General features: G+C 40.3%; 2 protein-coding genes across 5 annotated transcripts in view; both read left to right on the forward strand.

Annotated features, from left to right (window-relative positions):
* LOC146550917 (dedicator of cytokinesis protein 3-like) overlaps positions 1-24,268 on the forward strand; it is a 55,552-nt gene continuing 31,284 nt past the window's right edge. For all 3 annotated transcript variants that reach the window (XM_085259255.1, XM_085259256.1, XM_085259257.1), the window contains exons 1-8: positions 1-777; positions 11,431-11,514; positions 12,750-12,790; positions 14,668-14,723; positions 19,173-19,269; positions 20,686-20,834; positions 22,196-22,280; positions 23,601-23,642. In XM_085259255.1, coding sequence (XP_085115381.1) covers positions 741-777; positions 11,431-11,514; positions 12,750-12,790; positions 14,668-14,723; positions 19,173-19,269; positions 20,686-20,834; positions 22,196-22,280; positions 23,601-23,642 — 591 coding nt within the window. In that variant the 5' untranslated portion in view covers positions 1-740. The remainder of the gene's footprint in view (positions 778-11,430; positions 11,515-12,749; positions 12,791-14,667; positions 14,724-19,172; positions 19,270-20,685; positions 20,835-22,195; positions 22,281-23,600; positions 23,643-24,268) is intronic.
* Positions 3,394-6,631, forward strand: LOC146550918 (uncharacterized). Of its 2 annotated transcripts, XM_085259262.1 has the most exons (4): positions 3,394-3,924; positions 4,917-5,065; positions 5,775-5,939; positions 6,017-6,631. In XM_085259262.1, the coding sequence occupies exons 2-4, from the start codon at positions 5,009-5,011 to the stop codon at positions 6,182-6,184; spliced, it is 390 nt and encodes a 129-aa protein (XP_085115388.1). In that variant the 5' UTR covers positions 3,394-3,924; positions 4,917-5,008; the 3' UTR covers positions 6,185-6,631. The 2 variants fall into 2 exon arrangements, with proteins under 2 accessions (XP_085115388.1, XP_085115389.1); XM_085259263.1 differs by lacking the exon at positions 3,394-3,924 and having other exon boundaries at positions 4,719-5,065.

Below are 24,268 nucleotides of genomic sequence, written 5' to 3' on the forward strand. Positions count from 1 at the left end.
CGTCCTAGCAGGAGAAAATGCAGTTTGTGTTTTTGATGGATGAAAGTACCATACAGAGAGAGAGAGAGAGAGATCGTGCATATATTTGCAAATGCTTGACACATCAGTGTTGACAAAACAAGTCATGTGACGACCGCGAAGATGGCGCAGCTTTGGGTATATTGCAGTTTTCTCAGTATTTTCTTGCACCAACTCGGCAGTTTGGACCGGTGATCAAATATCGCGACCTATTACCTACTAATTATCGAGCGATCCCGCGCGTTCACGCTGGGTAGCTCTCTGTGGACGAGACAGACTTGAGCGGATGAAATCCGAGGAAAGAAGAGAAGCACAAAGAAAATAAATAAATAAGCTTCGAGGAAAACGAATCTCTCAGTTCCAGCTGAAATGCGTCTGCAATAAAAAAAAAAAGAGAAAAAAATTTCTTTTGTGGAGAACAAAAAACCGCTCACCGCGTGCGCGTGCGTATATGCGTGTGTGCGTTACATTAGGTGGACACAGAGACTGCATCAGGCTAGAGACACACGCCGGGAAATAATAGAGCTGAGACATCGAGGCTTTGATGGTCCTTCCTCCCCCCTTCTACACACGAACGTCAGGATACTGATTCCGGTCGAGACATGTAGTCCCATGTATCAGCAACCAGGATAATTTGTAGCCTTGAGCTCTCATTTTTAGCAGCATCATCTCACGATATCGACATAATGTGGCTTGCTCTACCGAAGGGAAAATAACCAAATATGTGGATACCTACTGAAGAGGAGAAAATCGGAGTTGGTGAGTCGACAACACCTTTTTAATGCTAATTAACGATGCTTGGTTTCTAGTTTTGTTGTCTGTTTTTTTTTTTAACTTGACTTTATTCATTCAGCCTCTCGATGACAGTTTTTACAAGAGAAAACACCCAAATTTTGTTCTTCGAAATCCCGCATTGGCTATGCAGCCTGATTTCCCCCCCATACTATTAAGCCCATTACATCAAATGAAAAACACAGACTTATAATGGCTGATATACACGCACAGTGCCTGCATAGAGAGGGGAAATTGCGTGGGATGATACAGCCTACAACCAGCCACCTTAAAGATGCCATCACGGTCTTTACACAACCGCAGGCGGCCCGTTAAATGCGCTCCCAGTCTTTAGTTTGGTGGTTTTATTCACACATATATAAAAATGCGTCAATGTAGCGGTTTAGCCTTTTCTTCTTCCGAGCGCGTGTAATGGGGGGAGGGCGCAATTTGTTTTGAAACCACGAGGGGGCATCGTGACTGCGTCCCTCCAACAGGTGTAGGCTGGAGTGAAGCTGAAGTCTACCTGTAGACAAAAAAACAAACAAACAAACAAAAAAACCCACAACCCCCCCAAAAACAATAAAACTGACGTGCTTGGTGCCGCAGCAGCAGGGACTGCAAAGTACCACTCTTTACATTTTCTGTGTGTGTGTGTGTGTGTGTGTGTGCGCGTGTACTTTGAGCAGCATCCTGGGCTCATGACAACATTTTATGGAGAACAAAAGCGAGCTGTACACGATTTAATAACCAGTGGATGCAAAAAATGCCGTCACAAGATCCCGGAAGGTGTTTATAAATTGACTGTTGAGTCCCGAAGTGACTATGGCGAGAATACACTACAGAGGGTTTTCATTAGGGGAATGAGTCATGTCCAGATGCTCTGCTGCTTCTTATACTTGTAGGGCTACTCGTACTGAGTCGCACATGATACCCCCCCCCCCCCCCCCTTCATACACACGCCCACACATATACACTTTTTTTGGAGGCATTGCGTTGGTCATGATGGTTTCAGAAAGACCGCAGGCGGAGAACCCCAAGCGGCAGCCCTACCATAACATCACCACTTCCAGCTGCTGCATCTAATCGTCCCCGTGTTCTTCCATCCTTCCGTCCATCGCAGAAATCACTGCAGTACTTTTCCAAGCGCAAACATCTAGGGGTGGGGGGTGTTTTAACAGGGGAGGAGAAGGTAGTTTTGTGTTGGTGGTGGGGGGGTGGGGGGGTGGAAGCAACAGTTCGGCGCAGCCAACGCGCCAGTCAGTGCGGAGTGACCTGGCGCTGTCCGTGGTGCTGGAATCTGGAGATGACGCTGTCCACGGTGCTGAAATGCGGGGAAGCAGAGCCACCGTGTACCTACTCGGTACACACTGTACCTTGTGAAAGCTGAACACATCGCTCCGGTGAATATCCCCCCTCTGCCTCAGACAACATGCTGGCTCGCGAGGTTCAGTATTTCTCCGGCATCACTGCAGATGAAGCCCACGCTGCTGAACTGTTGCGATAAATGGTAATACAGCCCCAAAAGCCTGCTATCAGTCCCTCTCCTGCCTCATCTGTGGTGTTAGTCGCACCATTTTGCATTTTCCCCCTATCTTCTTGCCTTATTATGTCACTGCGTGTAATATTTTCTCATATTACCCAAATTACCATGCGCAGATATGAAACAGAGATGTGGTCCGTCAGCAGCCAACCGGGCCTTTCTTTTTTCTGTTATCTTCACAGGCTCCATTTAAAAGGAGGCAGCTGAAGACCCCTCATGAAACGTTAATGGCTTTCTTACAATCCTGGCCTCCGCATTGTTTGGTTTTTGTTTGTGTTTATGTCGGAAATTTTTGTTTCTATATCTGCTAGTGCTGTTTACCCTAACTTTAAAATGGCCAGTGTAGTTTATCCTAATGCACAGTTACGTTTATAATAATTTGCCTTGTTTTTCAGATAGGAATTAGTTCTCAGTTTGTCAAAAGTAGCTAAAAATACAAGCCATTATGCTAAAACATTGTGATATAACATAACTCTGAGGATGCCAGGAGTTAAAAATAACACAATAACATAATATTGAAATGATTACTGTTAAATCACAAGCCTAAAATTAGTTTTCTTGAAATCTTTTCTTCCTACACTCAGAAAAATTATGGTTCTTAAATGGTTCTTCAGATGGCTTCATGGTTCTTTAAAGAACCATCATACGTCAAAGAACCTTTTTATTTTGTGGATGGTTCTTCAGCTATTACAAATGGTTCTTTAAAGAACAAAAGGTTCTTCATCCTTAGCAATCTAAGTTTGATGGTGTAAATGGCATAAATATTTATTCACTATAATGAGGCTGTGAATTATACTGTGTGTTTTCTTTGTGTGCATGTGTGTGCGAAGGGAGAGGGCGGGTTACCTGGCAATTACCCTTTAAGAGAAGATGGTAGGAAACTGAATATTCAAATAAAAGTTAGAAATATTTGCTTAAAAATATACTGGTGGCAGGGGTGGGGGCCAAAGCCTAAAGACCCTAACCCCCCCCCCCCCCCCCCCCCACACACACACACACCCCTAACCCCACAAACACATTATGAATATGGTGAGTTAACAAACAGTAGACACAATACACACATTCAAGTACTGTACTTTAGTTTTAAATTTTAATAAAGCATTACTATTTTCTACTCCAAGGCATTACTTTTGAGATTATTATATATTTTTGAAAATACAGCATAATGATAATACTAGTTATTGTAAACTTTACAAACCACCCAGCAGTATGTAAAGTCAAATTATAAGATACAAGTAAATAACAATTGCAGAACAGAATGTCAGTGTAATGAACACACACTTCGTTTTGACAAAGCACAGCTTAGGTAAATGATCTGAGTAGTTGTTCATCACTGATCAATTTGTTAATATGTGTTTCGAGCCAAATAAATGACAGGGAGAGAGAGTGACGTCAGAACACGTCATACTATAACCTCCCGGGAGCGAACGGAGGGGGTCAGTCGTTGGGATGCGCATGCGCAGACAGAGTGTGCGAGCGGCGGGCCTTGACCTTTCGGGGAAAAAAACTCACGGACGGTGACAGCGAAACGGATAACAGTCTTCAGTACCTGCTGGACTTTGAAGCTGTGGATTCTGGGACTGTTAGAAAAGGTAAAACATTTCCATTAAAACCTTATTACTGTTTTGTTTTTGTTACTCGTCATTGTAGCTTGCTGTTAATGTTGTGCTAACAGTAGCGATTAGCTAGATACGTTAGCCGTTGAGGTCAGCGCAATTTAGTATCCGGTATACAGAAACTGTTTTCCTAACAAAACCACTGTTATAATTAAGTGAAGGTGCTCCCAGCTAATTTGAACCTTTGGCTTCTAAAATATGTGGTTCAATTGCGTGCTGCGTACATAACCTAATGTCAGCTAGACCGAAATTAAAATTTAATATATTGTTAAAGTCACTAAAATGGCGCCTGAAGCCTGTTGTGAGCTCTGTGTCTGCTCTAGAAACTCTGAAATTCTGTAGATCTGAGCCGTACATTAAATACTCACATGAACCTGTACTTTGAATTCTGTATGAGCTGTATAAAATACAGCTATGCATAAGAGTTTTGAATGAATAATTAGATTAGATAACTCTTCATTGTCTAATCGAATTATATAGAAATGAATAGAAAGTGGTTCTTTAGACTGATGCCATAGAAGAACCTGTTTTGGTGCCACAAAGAACCTTTCAATGGTTTCAAACATGAGAAGGTGTGTCTTTGACTGTTCCTGCATAACTTAGTTTCGGACTAGTTGACAAGTTATGCTCCGGTCATTTGATGTTTCCAGGATAGATGTTCTTTTGTAATATAGTTAAATTTTTTTGTATATTTAATTTATCCACCATCATACATCATACATACAAGCTAAGAAGAGGTCGTTATACTAACAAGAGGTATCAACGCTGGGCCAAAGTTCATCACATGGTTAAAGTTTGTAATCCAGCCAGGGTGTAAATATCACTCAGCAGCCAGAGCTGAAGCAGGTAGCATCAACACATAAATCTACTCTACCCGGCTTAAATCACAAGAGCACCTCTGACCAAAAAGCTGTAGATTTTTCTTGTTTGCACAAATTAATCCAGATTCACATTAACTGTGTTCACAGCTCCAACAAAATGAGGAAGAGGAGGGGCAGAAACACAATTAGATTGAATTACAATTGGATGGAAGTTGAGGACAAGGAGAAGGAAGCTTTGGATGAGGAGGAAGAGAAGCAGCAGGAGCATCTTTAGGGATCCCTATGATGTCATTGAGGTTTGTTTCATTAATATGGTCCTCTCACAAAGAACGATGACATGTTTTAGTTCACGTACTTCCTGTATTAAATAGTGATATGCAAAATGTTGTGAAAAACCATGGAGCAGGTACGTATAGTGCATCTGCAGGTAAATGAACATCAAATCTCTAAGACAGACTGAAATCTGTATATTTATCACCCTTATGATAAAACCCATGTCAGCCATTGGTTTATGGACTTTGTATTTTGAAGCCTCAACATTTGCATTATTGCTGTTGCTATGTTGGGACCATATTAGGATGAGGGATCAGAATCTGGAGTCATGCACACTATTATTTCATTTAGTGTGTATCCATAAGATTCGTACAGCAGATCCAAGTTGTGCCTTGAAAACAGGAAAGTCGTCTGCATAGAGGAGAACTGTAATAGCAGGCTTGTACAAAGTGAGGCTTTGTGCTCACATTTGCTGCAAACACTCATTTTACCCTGTTTTGATGCAGCTTTCACTTGAAATCAGGCAAGAACTGGACTTATTTTTTACAATGTGTTCTTGTGAATTGATTGTGTATCGCATATGTTTGGTTTGACTTTCTGCAAGACAACAGTCGTCCACTGGCCAAAACAATTTTCCAAATACCTCCACGTGATCTAGCCTGGATTTAGAAAAGAATAGCAAAAAAAATCTGCACCTCCTGCTTCAGATGCAATTTGTGTTTGTGCGTTCAGAGGCAGCGGCGAGAGGGGAGACCTCGGGTCATCCAGCTGGAGAGCCTGACCAGGAGGAGTCGAACATTAACTCAGCTCTTCCAGGGCACCCTGCAGACTCGGCTGTTGGCATCGACGAGGGATGACGTGAACGCCAAACTGGAGTCCATCACAGGTCAACTGCAGGTATGCGAGTCAGACCTTCTGAGGAGGGTTTCACTTTTCTCTCTTCTTTATAATTGACTCTTTTCTCTCTCTTTCAGCTCCTTGTCTCAGAGTGGGAGGGATTTGAAGCACAAAGGGAGGAACTTGTCATTTGGTTGGCTGATATGGATGTCCGCCTGAGTGAGGTTGACCAGCTGACAGGAAACACCAGTGAAAAACTGAAACAACTGCAGGTGTGGGCTTGTTTTGATATGACATATATTTGATATGAAACATACGTCAGAGACATTGTCCTAAACTGGACTAACAAAGGACCATGAGTACAACATGAAAAGTACATTACATAGCGTAAGGCTGAAGTTCATTGATCATTTTAATCATAAACTTGTTGTTGAAATGTTTTTACTGAACATGCAAATATCTGCTGATGAAAATGTGTTGATTTATTGGTCTGTTATGAAGCTATTGCTATTTCTAATGTGTTTTATCACTTTCTGATGTTTTATTAATTAAACAATACATGTATTATTTGTTGTGTTATCTGTAGATATAGTATTTATATATATATTTATTTATAGTATAGCCAATATATTTAATTATTACTTTTTAAAACACTAATATGTGACATGTATTAGTAGTGATGTTGTGCTGAGGGTTAAAATGCCTTTTTGTCTTTTGGTAACTACAAAATGACAATAAACCATTAATATATGTCTATGCTGTGCTCGTATTTATTTTACCCTACTCAAATTCAATTTATGATGCATTTTATTTTGAAAGATTTAAAATGGTTTTTTTAAAAGAACCACTCAAAAAAGGTTCTTTAAAATGGTTCTTTTAAAGAACCATTTTTAAAAAGGTTCTTTGAAAAACCATTAAAGGTGCCCCAAAGAACCATTTCTTGATGGTTCTTTGGGGCACCTTTAAAGGTTCTTCAATGAACCACTGAAAGAAATGGTTCTTCAAAGAACCATTGTTTGAAAGGTTCTTTGTGGCACCAAAAAAAGGTTCTTCTATGGCATCAGTCTAAAGAACCACTTTTGGTTCCAGTTGGCACCTTTATTTTTCTGAGTGTACAAGCTGAAAATGTTCCTTTTTCTTGTGCACAAATGAGTCACTGATGGATTTTTCTCATATAGGCAGCAATATTCCTTTACATTTTAATTGGAAAGAGCTCAGACTGCAAGTCAGTACCTGCCCACATGAGAAATGAATCAGATGTCTTCATCTGTGGCTACATGGATGTGGCTCAGATGCAAAGCACCAAATAATCAAGCAGTCAAGGCCGTCGTCTGAAACAGACAAGTTTAGGATAAAATGTTTTCATGACAGAATAAAAGACAGAGATAATGTTCAGCTGACAGTGGGGTTACAGACATCCGCCCAAAGTAGCATTTCTCCAGTTTCATCCATCCTTCCTATATCTGCAGTGGAAAGTTTAGCAAGCTCGTTTCATCACGGCCACAGGATCAGCTTATCATTATTACGTTTCCTGTCTTGTCGCTTTGCTAACTTGTCACTAGCAATAAAACAATAAAAATAGGTAGTGTTAATGGTGTGACAGTCGTGTACACAGGAATTTAAAAGTTACACACACTCCTGCAGTTGGGTGGCATGGCTAGATTTCTGGGACACTAATTTGGAAGCAGATATAGTGAAATGCTCCTCTGCCTCTGTGGCAGAAATCGCTTGGTTGGCAAGACTTCGGTGCAGTAATGTGTCTCAGCAAGTGAGTGTGCATTCAAGTCGTGCTGAACTCCATGACTCAGTGGGCGAAGCCCAAAGACCATTGTGTAATTTTTAACTTACCAGAGATCTGGGACAGGACTATTCAATCCAGGAAAGCAGGACTTCCATAGTGTGCATACGTTCTACCTGTTATGGCTCACTGGAACTAAAAGGCAAAAGGAAACACATGTAAATAAGTTCACGCCATCACTGCAGCATAGATGAGCATAGTGTCCTCTTTGATAAAGCATTTCTCACTACAGTGGTGCCATTAGCACTCAGTTGTTTGAAAATACAGCAGACAATTTATAATCCATAACAGTGTTTACTGTTGTACTGGCAGGTTTTTGATGGCATTACCACCTTCTCTGCAGAATATTTCTCCCCTGCGGGCCATCATGCAGTTAGGCACTGTATGTGTCTATCACTACTTCTCAAGCAAGGCCATATGGCTCTGTTTAAAACGTCACTCTATTACATATAGCAGTGAAACATTTTTCAGCACATGACAGCAACAGTCAGTGTTTACACTGGAAGCAATACAAACATCTCCTTCGTCTGTTGTACAAAGGGAGAATTGATTTTATTTCAGAGATAGACATGTCTCAGGAGTAACAGGAAAGAGAAGGGTAGACAAGGAAAACAGGTCAAAGATGAGACTTAAACAAACACACAATAGACTGATGCTAAACAAGCGTGTAGAGTAAAATATTTTTATGGACGGAGTGCATATCCTGTCATCTCAGCTAGTAATGTCACTGATAGCAGATAAACTCTAAATGTGACTTACTGTTTTTTAACGCAAAGGGACAAGCAAACAGCATCACCGAGAAACGAATAAATTCTAAACACAGCATCCATATTTCTGGAATGTGCCAATTTCACATAAAAATATCTGTTGATATTTAACTTTTAATCATTGTTTCTACTGTTTCTATTGCATTGTTTCACAGCACGTTTTTCTTTCATGTTTAATGGTCTGTTAATGTTTAGTCATTTTTATCATAATTCTCGGTTTTCTACACAACTAGTAGAAATGGATTTGGGTATTTTAACCTCCCTGAAGTTTCAGACTCAGTGGAAAATTGTTCATTTAATTCAGTGTATTACAATGAATTTAAAACAGCAAGAGTTAAATACGTTTGCTTTAAAAGAGTCTATCCTTTCTTTTAATCTGGATTTACACCTCTTCATTAGTATTGGTGTTTGCTTAGCTGATCCAAATCTGATACGTGACAAACGCTTTGACTTCGGCAAAGTGTTTGTGGTGCTACAATTCTCTCTTTTAACACTGTGGAGATGTGGATGGGTTGGAAGTTTGGGGTTCTCAATTGCCACATTTATCTGCAATCATTGCTTGAAAGACCCTTTTACACTTCATCACTACAGGATTGAGTCAAGGGGGACTTTGGTGTTCACTCATGCAGTCAGCTTACTATTTCAAAAACCACGCTGAGTCTGTTCCCACATTTTCTGATTATATTAGCCTTTTTCCTACACACCATTGGTGACAGCACTGCTGGTGAAAAGAAGTGAGTTAGAAAGTAATGGCCCGACAGAGGAAAAGTGTGAGCGAGTCTCACGATTCTCACGATGGCGTGATTCACATTCTCCAATTTGAGTCTACTCCCCCTCGGTGATTCTCTGTAGTAGGTGACCAGTGTGATGCTTGACGGCTATAACGCTGGAACGTTTCGCATAAGATAATCCAAGGATTGTGCCTCTTTTGTCACATGTGAGGTGTTTATGATGAAGGCTGAGTGCTGTCATAGAAACCCAACTGCAGCTTGTCTGCATTCTCTGTGCCAACACAGAATACTGAACTCTTAAAAGCTTTGAGTTTGTATTTTCGCCTGTTGATGCAATACAGTAAGCATGTACGTTTGTCTGTGCGGTTCTCTTTCTAACTTAGATTGAATTCATTATTCTGGAAAATTGCTGCGCTTACACTTTCTGAAAGAATGATAAAGCCATGAGCTCATTTTCACTCATTTGCTGCTGATTATAAATTATTTATGAAAATCCTTTTTGTGCTTTCACTCAGCTCTGAAAGTCACAACCTAGAAGCTAGACTCCCAAAGCTAAACTTTCAGAAAGATGTGTTTAATAGCTGACAAATAAATGAAACCAGGTGGCTCTTATGGAAGAATCGACGTGTATTTATGTCATACATGGAACAATGTAGGTGAGAGGACAGCAGGAGTCTCCTGCTGTGCTCAATCCCCATAATTCCTTCCAATGACTTACTGGTTACACAATAGCAGCCCTCAGATGCCATGTGGATCATGAATTCAACTAAATAGAGGGACAGTCTGGGCTGGTATACTGTTGCGGAGTGGAAAATGTTTGCTTTTTGCCAACATTTTCTACTCCCTGTCCTGTCATTCCTTCCAACATCCTACGTTCAACATGTCGAAGTCTGAAGCTGAATTTTGTTGGTTATGTTTTGAAGATATGCTAATGCTCCGCAGCTCTTAGGCACAATGAAACAAGTGTGTGTCTGTGTGTTTACACAGCTTGGAGGTTTTGTGAGGGAGGACTTTGAAAATATGAGCCTGCGTTCTGTGCCCAACTCTGTCTAACATGACAATCTCATCTTGTTCTGACGTGGCCTCCGCTGAAGAGTTTTCAGATGCTGTGAGTGCAGGTTTTGCAATTCAAATGAAATCGAGTCCATTAAAGAATAGGACTCTGAAATAGGAAATACTTAGCCCTGACTGGAGGCAGAACGGAAAAGGTGACAAGGATGCTCTTTGAGTCTGCCCATCTCTCTTCCTAATACATCTGAACTCTAGTGCAATGCAGCATCCATAAGCTTGCCATTTTAAAATGCCCTGATCCTGCAGCAGTTACAGTGAAGAAAGCCCTCCAGTTTGTGATGATCTGTTGCCATAGTTACCCCAGCACAGGAACTGAGCGCTCGCTATCCTCAAACAGGCAACGGAGCTGAGCTCAGGCTCCTCCTTCCCTTCCTCCCCCTCACTGGTTCCCCTGGCTAGTTCATTAGCATAATGATTCACGCCAAACTCTCCTTGAAGGGCCACCATTTGTAGGTTTTTAAAATCATCAGCGGAGTGCCGTCATTATTAAACAAGTTTGTCTTTACTGGGGCTTGTATACTGTTTGTTCCGTGGCTCATGTTGCCGAGCTGCAGTGCTGCAGAGACAAAATCCAGCTCCAGAGCTGATGCAATTTTTAAGGCCTTCACTGTGGCTTCTTCTCCCCAAAGAATAATCATGTCATCAGCGTTTGAGTCAGTGGCTGTTACTGAAGCTGGTACAGCAAAAAAAAAGCAGGTGGCATGAAAGATTTCTGCTAATAAGAACTTGTGATAAATCACCGTTTAGCAGTATTACTTAGCAGTTTGTGTGGGCTCTATTTTTGGGATAGTTCAATTAACTTAACATAAGAAAAAATCAGGTCGCTTAAGAATTAATTGCTTATTAAAATGACTACCCACTTCAGGGTGGGAGCTTGTTTACAGTTCGCTAAGCTGTGCTTCCTGTGTGACACTGTGTTTAGATGTTTGCATTAAACAGCTTATTAAAGCGATGCATTGACGGCCCCGATACAAACCCAAAACACATGCCGTGTGAAGACATGACAGTGAAGAGGGATGTTCCCTGCTCAATCAGAGGCCACAAAGATGAAAGCAAGCATAGATCTTAAATCTGTGATGTGACTTTTGTTAACAGCAGTTACATTAAAAAGTGCTGTATGGCTAAATGCTTTTTCATGACTTGATATCTAATCATTTGATTCGTTTTTTTTCCCTTCTGCACAGTAATCTGCAACTTCCGGTCACCAATATGCCAGGCGTTGGTCCTGGAGATTGGGGAAACTGTACAGATCCTGGAAAAGAGTGAAGGTAAAATCAGCCCGGTCTCTTATGTCAACACTGAATGTATAATGGAGCTTATTCCTTTTCAGTTATCTAAACTAGTTTATTATTACGTGCTTTTATTGGGTTTGCTGTTTACTTTTTAGAATGAGTAATGTCACTACTTTTTGGGCCAAATAAACAAAAAACAAAGCACTATCTGATGGTAAGAAAGAAAACAACATTATACTGCCAAAATAAATTTAAAAGAAGATGCTAACTGTCTAAAGGTTGTGAAGCACACTTTACTTTGTCTTTTTATAAAGAGTTGTTTGGTTCCAGACGGATTTCCTGTCACCCTGAACAATTGTTCTTTTCAAATTAAAAACAGTAAAAATAATAACTCTGAGGCTTATCTTTTAGAGACTGTAGTGACATAGATAACAGGAATTTGACTCATACCATTGATGCGGTTTTAACCCTTAGTCTGGTTAATTGGGTGATTAACCAGATATGGTAGCTTGATTTTCCACAAAACAGTGAAAAAAATTTGCAAAACAGTACAAAAAGCTTCTTATAATACCTTCCAAAAACTCTGGTGCTGACAGTTTGAATTTACAGCTATTTCAGTTAGTGCCCTATAAAGGCTTAAATGATAAAAAAGAGTTAGCACCCTGTGTAAATCTTAAAAACACTAGTACATTTGAACAGACTGACTTGCAAACCATTAACTACAATAACATCAAATGTAAAAACTGTATCATAGCCAGATTATTTCTATTACTAGTAACAGATTCTGTGACTCTGAAGAAATCTCTTTACATTAAAATGAAAAAGGCTGAAAACCAATATTCAGTGACTCCAAATCTGTCATTGGAAAACATTCAATACACTGTGAAAACCAATAAACTGTCTCAGTTTGTAAACTGGCATGTTAGCTTTTAAATGATTCACAAATCTCTGCATTTTGTTCTTATTTACATTAAACACCTTATTACCATTTTTTGAAAGACGGTTGTATAACTGATATTGTTTGAGTCTACAAAGCATATAATGCTGAACTAGCCTGATAGTTTAGATATTATTGTCATAGATTTGTTTATTTCATGTAATTACATTGACTATTTAGTATCCAGACCATGAGTTAAAACATTTCACTTTGAAACTCTTCAAACCAATGGAGACACAGCAGAATGGAGACTTGAAAGATTAACATTTTATTATATTATTGTTATTTTTTGTGAGGGTGAACCTTTCTCATGTGAATTCCCCTCTTTCTTTAGGCTGGTACAGAGGGTTCTCTACCAAGAAGCCTTCTATCAAGGTAATTAGAGCATCTTTAATCACTTTTAATAGTGTGATAATTTCCATACCTTCACTATTCTGCATTGAAATTAGGTCAGCATAAGGCATTGTAAGACTCATATTTTTATTTGCATGCAAAGGCAAAAAGACACTGTTAGCAGTCGATGTGTTATATCTCTGCAAGTGTGGGCTCCTTTAATAATTCAGCACTTTTCAAAGACTGCAGACTAGTAAAGTTAAGATTATAGCAGACAAATCAAGTGTCATGAACACGTTTATAAAAATGGCTGCCCTGCAATAGAATGTGAGCTCCACACGAAGCTTTTATCAAAGCCTTAATCGTTTTTTTGTGAATGATAATGCGATATGAGAGATGTGCACCACCAGAAATAACCGTGTCTAGACAACAAAGACCTTAATGGCTGATGAACTTATCGAATATGGCTTTGATTTGACAAAAATAGAAGATTCCTGACCTGTATTTTCCAGAGGTGCTTTTAAAAAGACACATTTTAACCAAGATGTTCTGACTTTATGGTGCAGATATATGACAGCTTTAATGTTTTATTCACAAATAAAGAATATATGATGATGAGAAAAGAAAAAGTGCAATAGAGATATGTTCTATGCATATGCTGTGCTGTAGTAAAATATGTACCGCTTCTGGCTTCCATGAGCAGAATTCTGTGGACGATTCAAATTGTTTTTTCCTTTCAACCAGCAGATGGTGCAGTTATTAACTTCATTTTACCAAAACAAGCTATTTAAAAAATCCTAATAACTTCAGTTTAATTCTAATCCATATCACAGATAGTTTACACGGGAGAAGTGCAAATAGAAAGAAAGTTCAGCTGAAAGGCGAGACGGAGAGGCCAAATCTAAAAGTCTTAGTTCTCTGTTGAGAGTCTGTTCATGCGGCGTCATTATTAAGATAAATCCTCTGCTATCTGCTCAGTGGGAAGAGGCTGTAGATGCACCACAGAGAGAGATCAATAGCTGCACTAATTCAATACTACATGGTTAACATATATCTGCCTCCCATAGAGTATGGAAGTGTTCAGCAAGCATCATTGCTCACCACAGCACAGCAGTGTGGAAACTCATTGTGCTAACAGCAGATATCTAAATGTTGCCTAAATGTTGCATGTTCATAATAAAAGCAATGCCATCAGAAGCAAAATACCAAATCTGCTGTTAGAAAGATAAAAGCTGAGGGTAATTTTTGCAATTCATTGTGTCTCAGTTTGCTTAAAAATGAAGTGTCAGAAGCTTAAGTAATATGCAGTGTTGCTGGAGTGTTTTAAAGAAAACACAAATGCTGTCCAGTCCTGGTAAATGTAGGTGTTAGTGGCTACATGCTGTCCTTCTCTACTCTCATCAGCTATTTACAGTTCTTACTAACACCCCTCCATTTTGTTATGTACTCCGCTGCCCACGTTTATTCGCCCCCATACTCTCTCCGAGCTGAGAGAATTACTTGTGCTCACTCTGGCCAATTCTTCACATCTGGTAGATTAGAATAAGAAATATGAACTGCAAGGGTGGCAGCCAGCACCACTCAGTCTCTCGTGCCCTTCTGCCGCTAAGCCAACACACAATAGGTATCCTGCACTTTGCTCTGCCTCCTGTCTCTGCACCTTTTTACAGGAATTCTAAACACACAGCAGAAAATGTAAAAATACATGTAAAGCAATTATTACACTTCTCTCAGCATATAATGTTTTGCCAGCAACAAAATGAATTAAAAAATGTCCAGTTGCTGCAGCTAACACGGTTTAGGATAGACTACCTAATAACACAAACATAACACAATAGGTTTGGTCACATGGTGCTGGAGAATTAGACATGTAATCCTGTCACACCCAATAACATCGTTGCTCTGTCCTCCATCCACAGGGTATTTTCCCAGTCAGCTATGTCCACTTGAAGAAATCTACAGTGACAAACAGAGGGTAAGCTGTATGATTGAGTGTTTTTATTCAAGCATGTGCAGCATCCTAAGTAGAGCACAGAATGTCAGTCTCAAATCTGATTTTCAAACTGCACCACAGGGTGTCCACTCTAGCTGATAGCATTCTTGTCCCAAAATAGGAACTCATCAGGACGACTTTCCCTTGCAAATGAAACAGAATGAAGCATTATAACTGATATCAGAAACATAACTTTACTTTATGTAAAGGCCGTAAATATCTCAGCTGGAGACATTTCTCTGAGATTTTGATCCATGTTGACATGATAGCGTCACGCACTTAATGGAGATTTTTCACCTGCACACCCATGATGTGCATCTCCTGTTTCACCACCTCTCTGCTTGATTGAGGTTTGGTGACTGTGGAGGTCATTTGAGTACAGTGAACTCAATGTCAGTTTAAGAAAATGGTTGTAGATTATCTGAACTTGACATGACACGTTATCCTGCTGGATCAGCCATCAGAAGATGGCTGCACTATGGGTGTGGAAGGCAAAAAGGTAACAAAGTATCTCAGGTGTTATGTGACATTTAAACGTTACTCAGCTTGGTACTGAGGTGTACCAAGAGAATATACCCATGACCATAACGCCCCCAACAACAACCTGAGTTGTTGATACAAGGTACAACATGCTTTCACATATTTAGGTGATCTGAACATCACAGCAGAAATAATTCAACAGACCAGGCAACAGTTTTCCAATGATGTCCAATTTTGGTGCGCCTGTGCGAATTGCAGCTTCAGTTTCCTGTTCCTAGCTGACAGGAGTGACACCCGATGTGGTGTTCTTCTTCTGCTGTAACCTATTTGCTTCAACGTGTGATGTGTTGTGCATTCGAGAGATGCTCTTCTGCTTTGGTTGTAACACAAGTGATTATGTGAGTTACTGTTGCCTTCCTATCAGCTCCAAGCAGTCTGGTCATTCGCCTCTGACCTCTGGCATCCACCAGGCATTTTCTCCCAGAAAACTGCCATATTTTATCTTTTTCAGATCATTCTCTGTAAACCTCAGAGATGGGTGTTTGGGAAAGTTGCAGTAGATCAGCACTTTCTGGAATACTCAGAGCGGCCTGTCTAGCACCAACAGCCATGTCACGTGGAAAGCCACTTAAATCCCCTTTTCCCCATTCTTCATCTTGACCATGTCTATATGTCTAAATGCATTATGTTGATACCATTGGCTTAACAAGGAGTTAATACAGGCATAACACAAGTGAGCGTATTTTCCTGATCAACTCTTTAGAAAAGCAGACATGTTTGTGACAAAAGTAGAACTGATGTGGTTGTCTTAAGTACTTTTTATGCATTTTTTTCACAGCCAGCAGAGGTTAGAAATAAAGCAATGCCACATATTTCCCAAATCAAAGTTTAGCAACATTTCACTGAGTGTACATCAATAGTAGTGCAGTGTTTTGCACATTTTCCCTGAGCTGTTAAATAAATGTGATCAAATCACACCCAAACAGTCCTGTTAAGCAAGATTAGCGGAGCTAAATTATACATCTTGTAATAGCACAGGCCCTCGAGGCCCTCGAGCCCCTCAAGACACGAATGCTGTAAACCATTTTAAGATACCCAGACCACAGCTATATTGTTAGCAACAGCTGCAGTTGCAAAAAAGTTCCCTACTTTGTAATTAGGATGCATACATATCAAACTATAACAGCATAACTATTTTTTCCCTTTGCTGTTTGCTTGTCTTTGCACGTGATCTTGAATCCCTGCACAATTTTCACTGTAAGAGTCCAATTGAGAGTCCAATTTAGTCTTTTTATTAACAGCGGGTGGCTTTAAGGAGTTGATCTGCTAGTAAATAAAACTAATTATGTTTTTTGGACTGTTTTGTGGCATAATTGGATTTATAGAGTTTTCTCCATCAGTAAGAGATAAAGTGTATTGTTTTGGAAACAATCACTATGATAATTATGGTGCTTTTTACTCTCATTCAGCCTAATTTGGAGCATTTCTAAAGGTATGCATAGCGTGTCAGAGACTGACAGATTAGATCCCAATAGCTTCACTAAAATTAGGGTGAAGGAACACCTTTTGCATAAAAGAAACATGTCATCATGTGTAAATGACTTTTTTATGTTTAAGTTGACACAGTTAAAGTAAAATCCTTTGCAGTACTGAGAATTTCATTTAGAAGGGCGTGTGCTGCTCGAAATACACTGCCAATGATGTTATGTACAACTTCAGCAGCAGTGATCCATCACCATCAAAATCAGGCCTTTATTGAGACATACTGCTGGATGACAAGAGGGTGATATGTTTGTTTTTACTGGTCAGATCTATTGGCGCTGATAGAGTTGATGGAGCTTTCTTTCTCTCATTACACAGCCAGTGTGATACTGATTAATCAACTGATCAATGTCAGTGGATGCAGATCCCTCCCTCCTTTGCCATCTAATTTTGCTTCACCACTGATTAGTGACAATGCCATCGTCTGGAGAATTACCACCTGACAGCTGCTGACATGCACGCACACACACACACACACACACACACACACACACACACACACACACACTGTACACTGCAGTCCTCTACATGCATCTGGTAACAATAGCCGGCCATGGGTGTGCGGGGCCAGAACGGAACAGAGAAAAACAGGCAGAAGAGCTCTGTGTCTGTAGCTCAGTGTGAATCAGGAGTTTGCTCTTATATCACCATCCTCCATTTGAGTTACCACATAGCAGGAAAACTCTCATTTTCACCGAAACAATTAAAAGTACAGGCTTCAAAATTGACATTATTATACTTCCTCGCTCCAGGAGCTGCAGTTTGGGAAATCTGCTTTGCCGTCTCATGGAGTTAATGAGCTGACACACCTACTGCATCTGTGTAGTTCTCCCAAAGCATCCCCACCACAGACAATCACCCCCACTCACTGTGCAACGAATGGAGATGCCTGCGTTGTTCTAAAATGTTATACAGTATAAAAGTTGGAAGCCAGAGCTTCACAAGCATCTAACCTTTGCTTTAATATTTCCCCATGAATGTGGTCACACAAGAAGGATGAGTGTTATGGTTTTTATTGGCTAGCTCCACCCTGTTTCCTAACTGCATTCAGAGAATAATTACATAATTCCTCATTGAAACAGTTATATTGATGTGTAATTGTGACTTCACCCATTTCTTAGCTAATCTGGAGACAGCTGGGAGTGGGAAATACCATTAAATTAAGTTTCAGTGTGATACCAACACCAGGATCTCCAGTATTCATACTGATATTATAATTTAAATCTGATAGTGTACAATAGAAATAGTGTATGTTCTTTGATGTGACCTACTTCAGAATATGTTTTAGATAACACCAAAGAATTTATTAAAAGAGAGGCATTTCTTTTTATTGTTCTCTATTAATCATTTATCATATGTACAGTCATGGTAAAACAAAGTGAACCCTCTTTCAACTCTAAGATTTTACATATCAGAACATAATAAAAATCACGTGGTCCTTGGCGGGTCTTACAATAAATATAATCTGAGATGAGCTAGAAAAACATGACATCTTATATTGTGTTATTATTTATTCCAACAAAAAATTGAGTCAAAATCCATAAAGAGCATGTCAAAACTAAGTACTCTCTTACTGGTAGGTTAAGTAGCAGCTAGGTGCAGCTACTCAAATGCATTTTATTCACTAATCATCAGCAAATGTGTAAAAGCAGAAGTTTTTGCAGTTTTATGGTTTGGGGCATTCAGGTGTGTATTAACACAGTGCCAAGGAGGAAAGGTATCAGCAATGATCTTAAAGAAGTAACCGTTGCTACTCATCAGTGTGGGCAGGGTTATAAGGCCATTTCCAAGCAATACAGAGTCCATCATGGTACAGTGAGGAATAAGAAAGCATTCATGAAAGCTGCTCATTGTCTCAGGAGTGAAAGTCCAAGCAAATTCACCCTAGTGTCAGACCATATTTAAGTATGGCTTGCTTAGAAGGGTTTCCAGGAGAAAGTCTCTTCTCTCTAAAAAGGACATGGCAGCACGGCTTATGTTTGCAAAGCTGCATCTTAGCAAACCACAAGACTTCTGGAAGAATGTCATTTGGACAGACGAGACCAAAGTGGAGATGTTTGGCCATTACGCACCGGATTTGCCACAAAATCTGAGTATGTTGCAGTCGTTGAGTTGACCACGAACTCCTCTGTATACCAAAGTATTTTAGAGTCTAGGGCTCATGCAGCAGGACAATGATCCCAAGCACAGCAGCAAACCTACAAAAGAACAGCTGAAAAAGAAAACTATATGTTGAAAACACAGTTTCATGCTAAATACAACATTTTCATTATGCAGCTTTTCTAAAATAAAGAGGCAAATGCTGCAATTTTAAGACGAGTCTTCATATTGTGTAGTATGAATATTTTTTTGTACCAGTTGTATTGATGCTTCAGGGATTGATTTGAAATTCATGTTTTTTCGCTGTAGGCTGTGCGAGACGGTGGTACCCCTCGAGGACCCTATTATCACAGAGACCACCTCCACACTGCAGGAATGGGGCGTTTTGTGGAAGCAGCTCTATGTGGTCAGTAGCGGTATATTACAGTACATCTTGCTTATATCAAAACAAACCACCAAGCAATAAATGTGCGTGTGGACCTGAGATTACTAAGATTTCCAAGGGATTTGACAAAACAGCTTTCGCAAAGAAAATGCATCCACCGTTGCTTCATTTGCATTCCCCTAAGTGGTTTGATGGAATCATGTTTTCTTTCCTGCTCACAATTCAACACCTGGTAAAATAAGGTTTTGCCGACAGAAGTAGTGATTCGCTAGAAATATAGTCCTGCGACATCTCCTTAAGATATTTCTCCACTCCATGTCGTTCTGACTGTCACCCTGTATTTTCATGTACTATCTATGTAGAACAGACATGGTGGTTGGACACAGATAATGGCCTACAGACCTGTCGTATGCAATTTCATGCTGTGTCATTCTGCCATTTATTGATCTTGGCCTGCCTTTCTTAAGATCCACCACCTTCACTCAGCCTTTACTTTGCCGGGCAAAAAGTGATTACTGGAAACCTAAAGCATCCTTAATCCTGCTAAGTGTCGAGGGGGCAGGCAGAAGTGGTTGGTAGGGTTTTGAGTTCGGGAGCTGAGCGGCTATGTTGCAGAACAGGCAACGAGTTTTTACATAACCTCTCACTGAGGACTGCTCATGCTCTGAGCAACTAAGCAGCCTCCGGCATTGGAGTGGTGATGTAACTTCCTCTGAAGCTCGACTAATATGAAGCCCTGATTTAACAGTGCTGGTTTTGGTGCTCACCCCCCTGTAGGATGCGGCATTGGCTAGATGTTGATACATTTCACCTTATTGTTGCCAATTAGAATTCATGGTATTACTTCCGGGAGCAATGGCCTAAGCATAGCTGTGTATCCATTATAATGCACGTAAATAGCAGTCTGAAAGGGCTCATCAACCCTGACAAAAATCTTTGTTTTCAGCAGCTACCAGCCTTTGAAAGCATGTAGTGTTTATCCTCATTAAATTTATATTGGCATCGTAGTGGTGTTTAATCTTTGCGTTTATGTAAACAAACCTGGGTGGTTATGTGGGCTTGTCATACCATTAGGGAGAACAGAGAATGCCTGAATTAAAACTGTTGTTCTTGGTCCGTGAGAGATGGTGATGAAATTCATTACTGTGATGAGGTCAAAGCAGATTTGTGAGGGAACTGTATTTTTTTTCCCGTTTCATTAACAAAACCAGTGGGCTTGAAACTCAGTTGCAACACATATTGTTCTGCAGCCTGCACGGGCTGGCAGAGGCCTGGATTCAAAGCATGATTTTGTCTTGATCTCCTGTTTGGCCTGAATGTAAAATGAAATCACTGAATTCTTATTTCAGACCCATGGAGAGAGAGTTTTTAATCTCTTGTTTTTTTTGGTGAATTTGTATATCCCAAACCTAACTTTTTTGCCTTCTTTAAATACAGAAACACAAGGTAGATCTATTCCATAAACTGCGCCATGTGATGAATGAGCTCATTGACCTTCGTCGGCAGCTGATCCAGGGTCACCTCGCCCAAGACCAGACTCGCGAGATCAAGCGCCACATCACCGTACGGCTTGACTGGGGCAATGAGTGAGTAACACTCGCACTGAGTGCACTGAGATTAAGAGAGTGGGTTAAGCGAAGTCATGCTATAAAGCAAACATTTGTTTCAAACTACTGGCCACCAAAGAATAAAAAAATAAATACAAATGACACTGGAGAGATCTGCCACAGTGGATGAGTGGGTGTGTAAGAGCATTGCTGTGATGTAATTTTATGGTCATTTAGCAGATGAGTGAATCTGAAGCAGCTTAAAGTCAATGCAAATCCCCCCGGAGGAACTGTAAAGCCATATTCTTACTGTTGCCAGTTTCAAACCCCTTCCAACTGAGCTGTGACAGGCATCCATAACAGAAATAATGATGCGAGGGTTTCAGTTCAGCCAAGGAAGAGCTCTAGGTGGAGGGAAAATCTGTCAGTTTAAAAACAGATTTAGAGATTTTTGGCCATAAAATTCACTTTAAACAACTTTACTTGGTCAATATTTGTGCATATCGTGCTTGGAATCAAATATACAAACTCTTAAAGTATGGAGTCGTTTATCATGCGAGTTGAGGTCAGTGTGTGGTGCATGCTGATCTGAGAGCTGCAGTGATCTAATTTCATGGTCCGCGCAGAGTGCTTCACGAGTTAAGGCTGCACAGTTTTGCTTAAGTCAAGAGTTACAGTATGAGATGCAACCACATGAGACAACTGTACCTGGCAACAGAGCACAATTATTCCAGTACTGTTCTTAACCCCTTTAGTGGGTTACTATAATGCAAACTCATGTTGAGTGGTTAAGTACCATTCAAACCCATAAATCCTCGTTCTACTACGGGTTTCCAGGGATGACAGAAATGTCTTACTGAACTGCTGGAATAAAATGATCTAATATTGTCTGCTGGATGTGGTGCTGTAGCCTTAAAAAAATTAACTTTTTTTTATTCTGTGTGGGTGATACACCAACCTGTACACAGTATATGGTTTATTTGGGTTAAAATGGTTAAGGGCAGGTGTTTCTCTTGTGTATTTCTGCTCCGTACTGTATATATTTATGTCAGCTAACCAAGATTCACGTGAGGAAAATTAGCTGCTAAATCTGTAACAAATCAGGCAATCGCTTAGCAATCTTAGCAATTGCTATTTAATGTTCCCGAGTATGTTTTGTTTGGATTTATTCGTGAGCTTTATATGGATTTATAGTGACTATTATTATGCTAAGTTTCAGGTAAATTTCAACTTGATGAAAATTGTGGAGTAAGTGGTGTGCACTCAGAACCACTGTTATTAAGGAATGTTTGCAGATTTTATTATGGTGATATGACACCTTTGTTTCATTTGAGCTAAAACCTCTAATGTCTTTTCCCCCTCTGTTTTTCTTTACTCACACCAAATCCCTCTCCCATCAGACACCTTGGCTTAGACCTTGTTCCCAGAAAAGAGTTTGAAATGGTGGATCCGGATCAGATCAGCGTATCAGAGCTATACAAACTGGTATGTTGGCTGGAAATATTGTTGAACCAATTCACGCTGTACAAACACATCCCTTTAATTATTAAACAGAATAAGTCAGTGCAGTGCATTTGTATTCTTTGGATGATAAAATGCAATTAAATGTGTCCCTGCAGCATGGATAAACTATATATGTAGGCATGACTCACTGTTTTGCACTCTATCCTTTTTTACCTACCGAGTGCTTTTTTTTTTTTTGCCATTGCACACGCTGTTTTTCCATATAGGATAGGATTGTGTTATTGTAGTGATGTGTGAATGTACCGATTATCAAATCATCCATAGCAAGGTGACTCACCAGAGACTGCACGATTCAGTTGTTGGAGCTGCGTCATGTGACTTCTTCTTTATGCTTATCTTACAGCCATATTGAATGTGTCCCTTTTCTTACATGCACGTGACTGTAATGCTGTAATCTAACTAGTAATGCATACATAATGCAAAGTGACAGGCCCAGGTGAGGCTGTGGGAAAAGTACAGTACATGCAAATGAATATTTAATTGTTATTTTTTAAAAATAAATTGCAGATTTAAGTCTTGCTTGCTTTAAGCCAAGAACCAGACCAGAGACACATTTCCATGAATAAGTCATGTCTCAAATGTGCTTTAGTTGTAGTGATGTGGGACTTCCAAATCTATACACACAGAGGAGACTTGCTGAAGCAGATCCAATTTTAGAAATGTGTGATTACAGCACAGATGTTACGAAATCTAATGTAATGCTGCTGGAGACTGCTATCTGGGAGGGAGATCCTTTCTTTTCAGTGGCTGAAGCACCATATGCTGATGAAAACACTCTCCAACTGCCCTGCAGCCTCCCATTATCCCCTTGCCATGTTTCTCAGCTTTGCACGCTGAATGTTTGTGCACTAAATGCTCTGTCCAGAAACAACAGCGCAGGTCTTCCTTGCCAGAAAGCCTCCTGACTCTGTCGATGAAAGTGAGCTTGTCTTTGGCAGGGCACAAGACCTTGGCACCTCCTGAAGGATGGGAGTAGAGGAGTTCTTTTAGGCTGCTGAGCAGAGAAGGGGGGTGTGTGGGCGATACTGGCTTTGTCCTCTTCTCTCCCACATGCTCACGTTTTGCCTCATGTGGGCTTCTTTTAGCGCTACAGGAACACTAGCGTAGCCACTCGGCAATGTACGTAGGTGAAATTTTGTCAGATTTGAAGCATCAACCAGGGCATCGCTCAGGTGGTGTTTGTCTGAAGCTCCTGTAAGGTAAATAAGTTCAAAGCTGTGTGGGATGAAAAAACAACAATGGACTCACTGATCTGACATCTTTTCCTCTGAACTTTTTTAGCATGTATCCAGCAGACATTGTGGTCAGCAAAGCACAAACCAGGTACGGCCATTTCAGTGGTGATCACGAACACGTCACAGCTCATTTTTCATCAGCACATCTCATTTTTCATTTCTTTTCCAAACACTCTGTCGCAAATGAGCGTCCTGAAGTCAGGTCACTGCTCTGGCACTAAGGCTATCACATTTAGACTCTTTGGTGTTCGGTGCCTATAATACTGGTGAGAACCTGACACCAACTGACACCAACACTGCCAGGGTGTGAGGACTGGTTCCCACTGGAATCACATATGTCCCAGTGCATGCACAAATGGTGCTGTAGGCCATATCATAGCTTTCTCTCGTGTGGGAACACTATTTTAAAGACACGTTGCATTTTGTTTGAGGATGCGCTGTAAAGTCTGTCTGGCTTTGGGCCCAAGAAGAGCGAAACTAGTGCGATAGCTATAAAGATTTACATAAGCATAAACTGCTGTTAGCACAGTAAAAGCACAGTGTCTTCTTGTAAGCGCACTTTAGCTTAACAAGTAAATATGTGAGTTTCAGAGGTCTTATAAACTTTGTGGATTTTGTGCATTCACATATGCATCTTTTCATTGTTAAACTTATACATTATATAAACACAGGATATTGCACCCTCCCTTATAGCAAAGCCACCAATTTTCCATC

Source organism: Mchenga conophoros, linkage group LG20, assembly GCF_057382185.1.
Source record: "Mchenga conophoros isolate Kocher_MC1m ecotype Shallow Benthic linkage group LG20, M_conophoros_male_GT1.1, whole genome shotgun sequence".
In the NCBI taxonomy this organism is placed as follows: Eukaryota; Metazoa; Chordata; class Actinopteri; order Cichliformes; family Cichlidae; genus Mchenga; species Mchenga conophoros.

What these genes read in the sequence shown, in the direction of transcription:
- LOC146550918 (XM_085259262.1), top strand. Translation starts at nt 5,009, where the DNA reads ATGAGGAGGAAGAGAAGCAGCAGGAGCATCTTTAGGGATCCCTATGAT. An exon ending in ATCCCTATGATGTCATTGAG is followed by an intron (nt 5,066 to 5,774) that starts GTTTGTTTCATT and finishes TTGTGCGTTCAG; the next exon opens with AGGCAGCGGCGAGAGGGGAG. An exon ending in CCATCACAGGTCAACTGCAG is followed by an intron (nt 5,940 to 6,016) that starts GTATGCGAGTCA and finishes TCTCTCTTTCAG; the next exon opens with CTCCTTGTCTCAGAGTGGGA.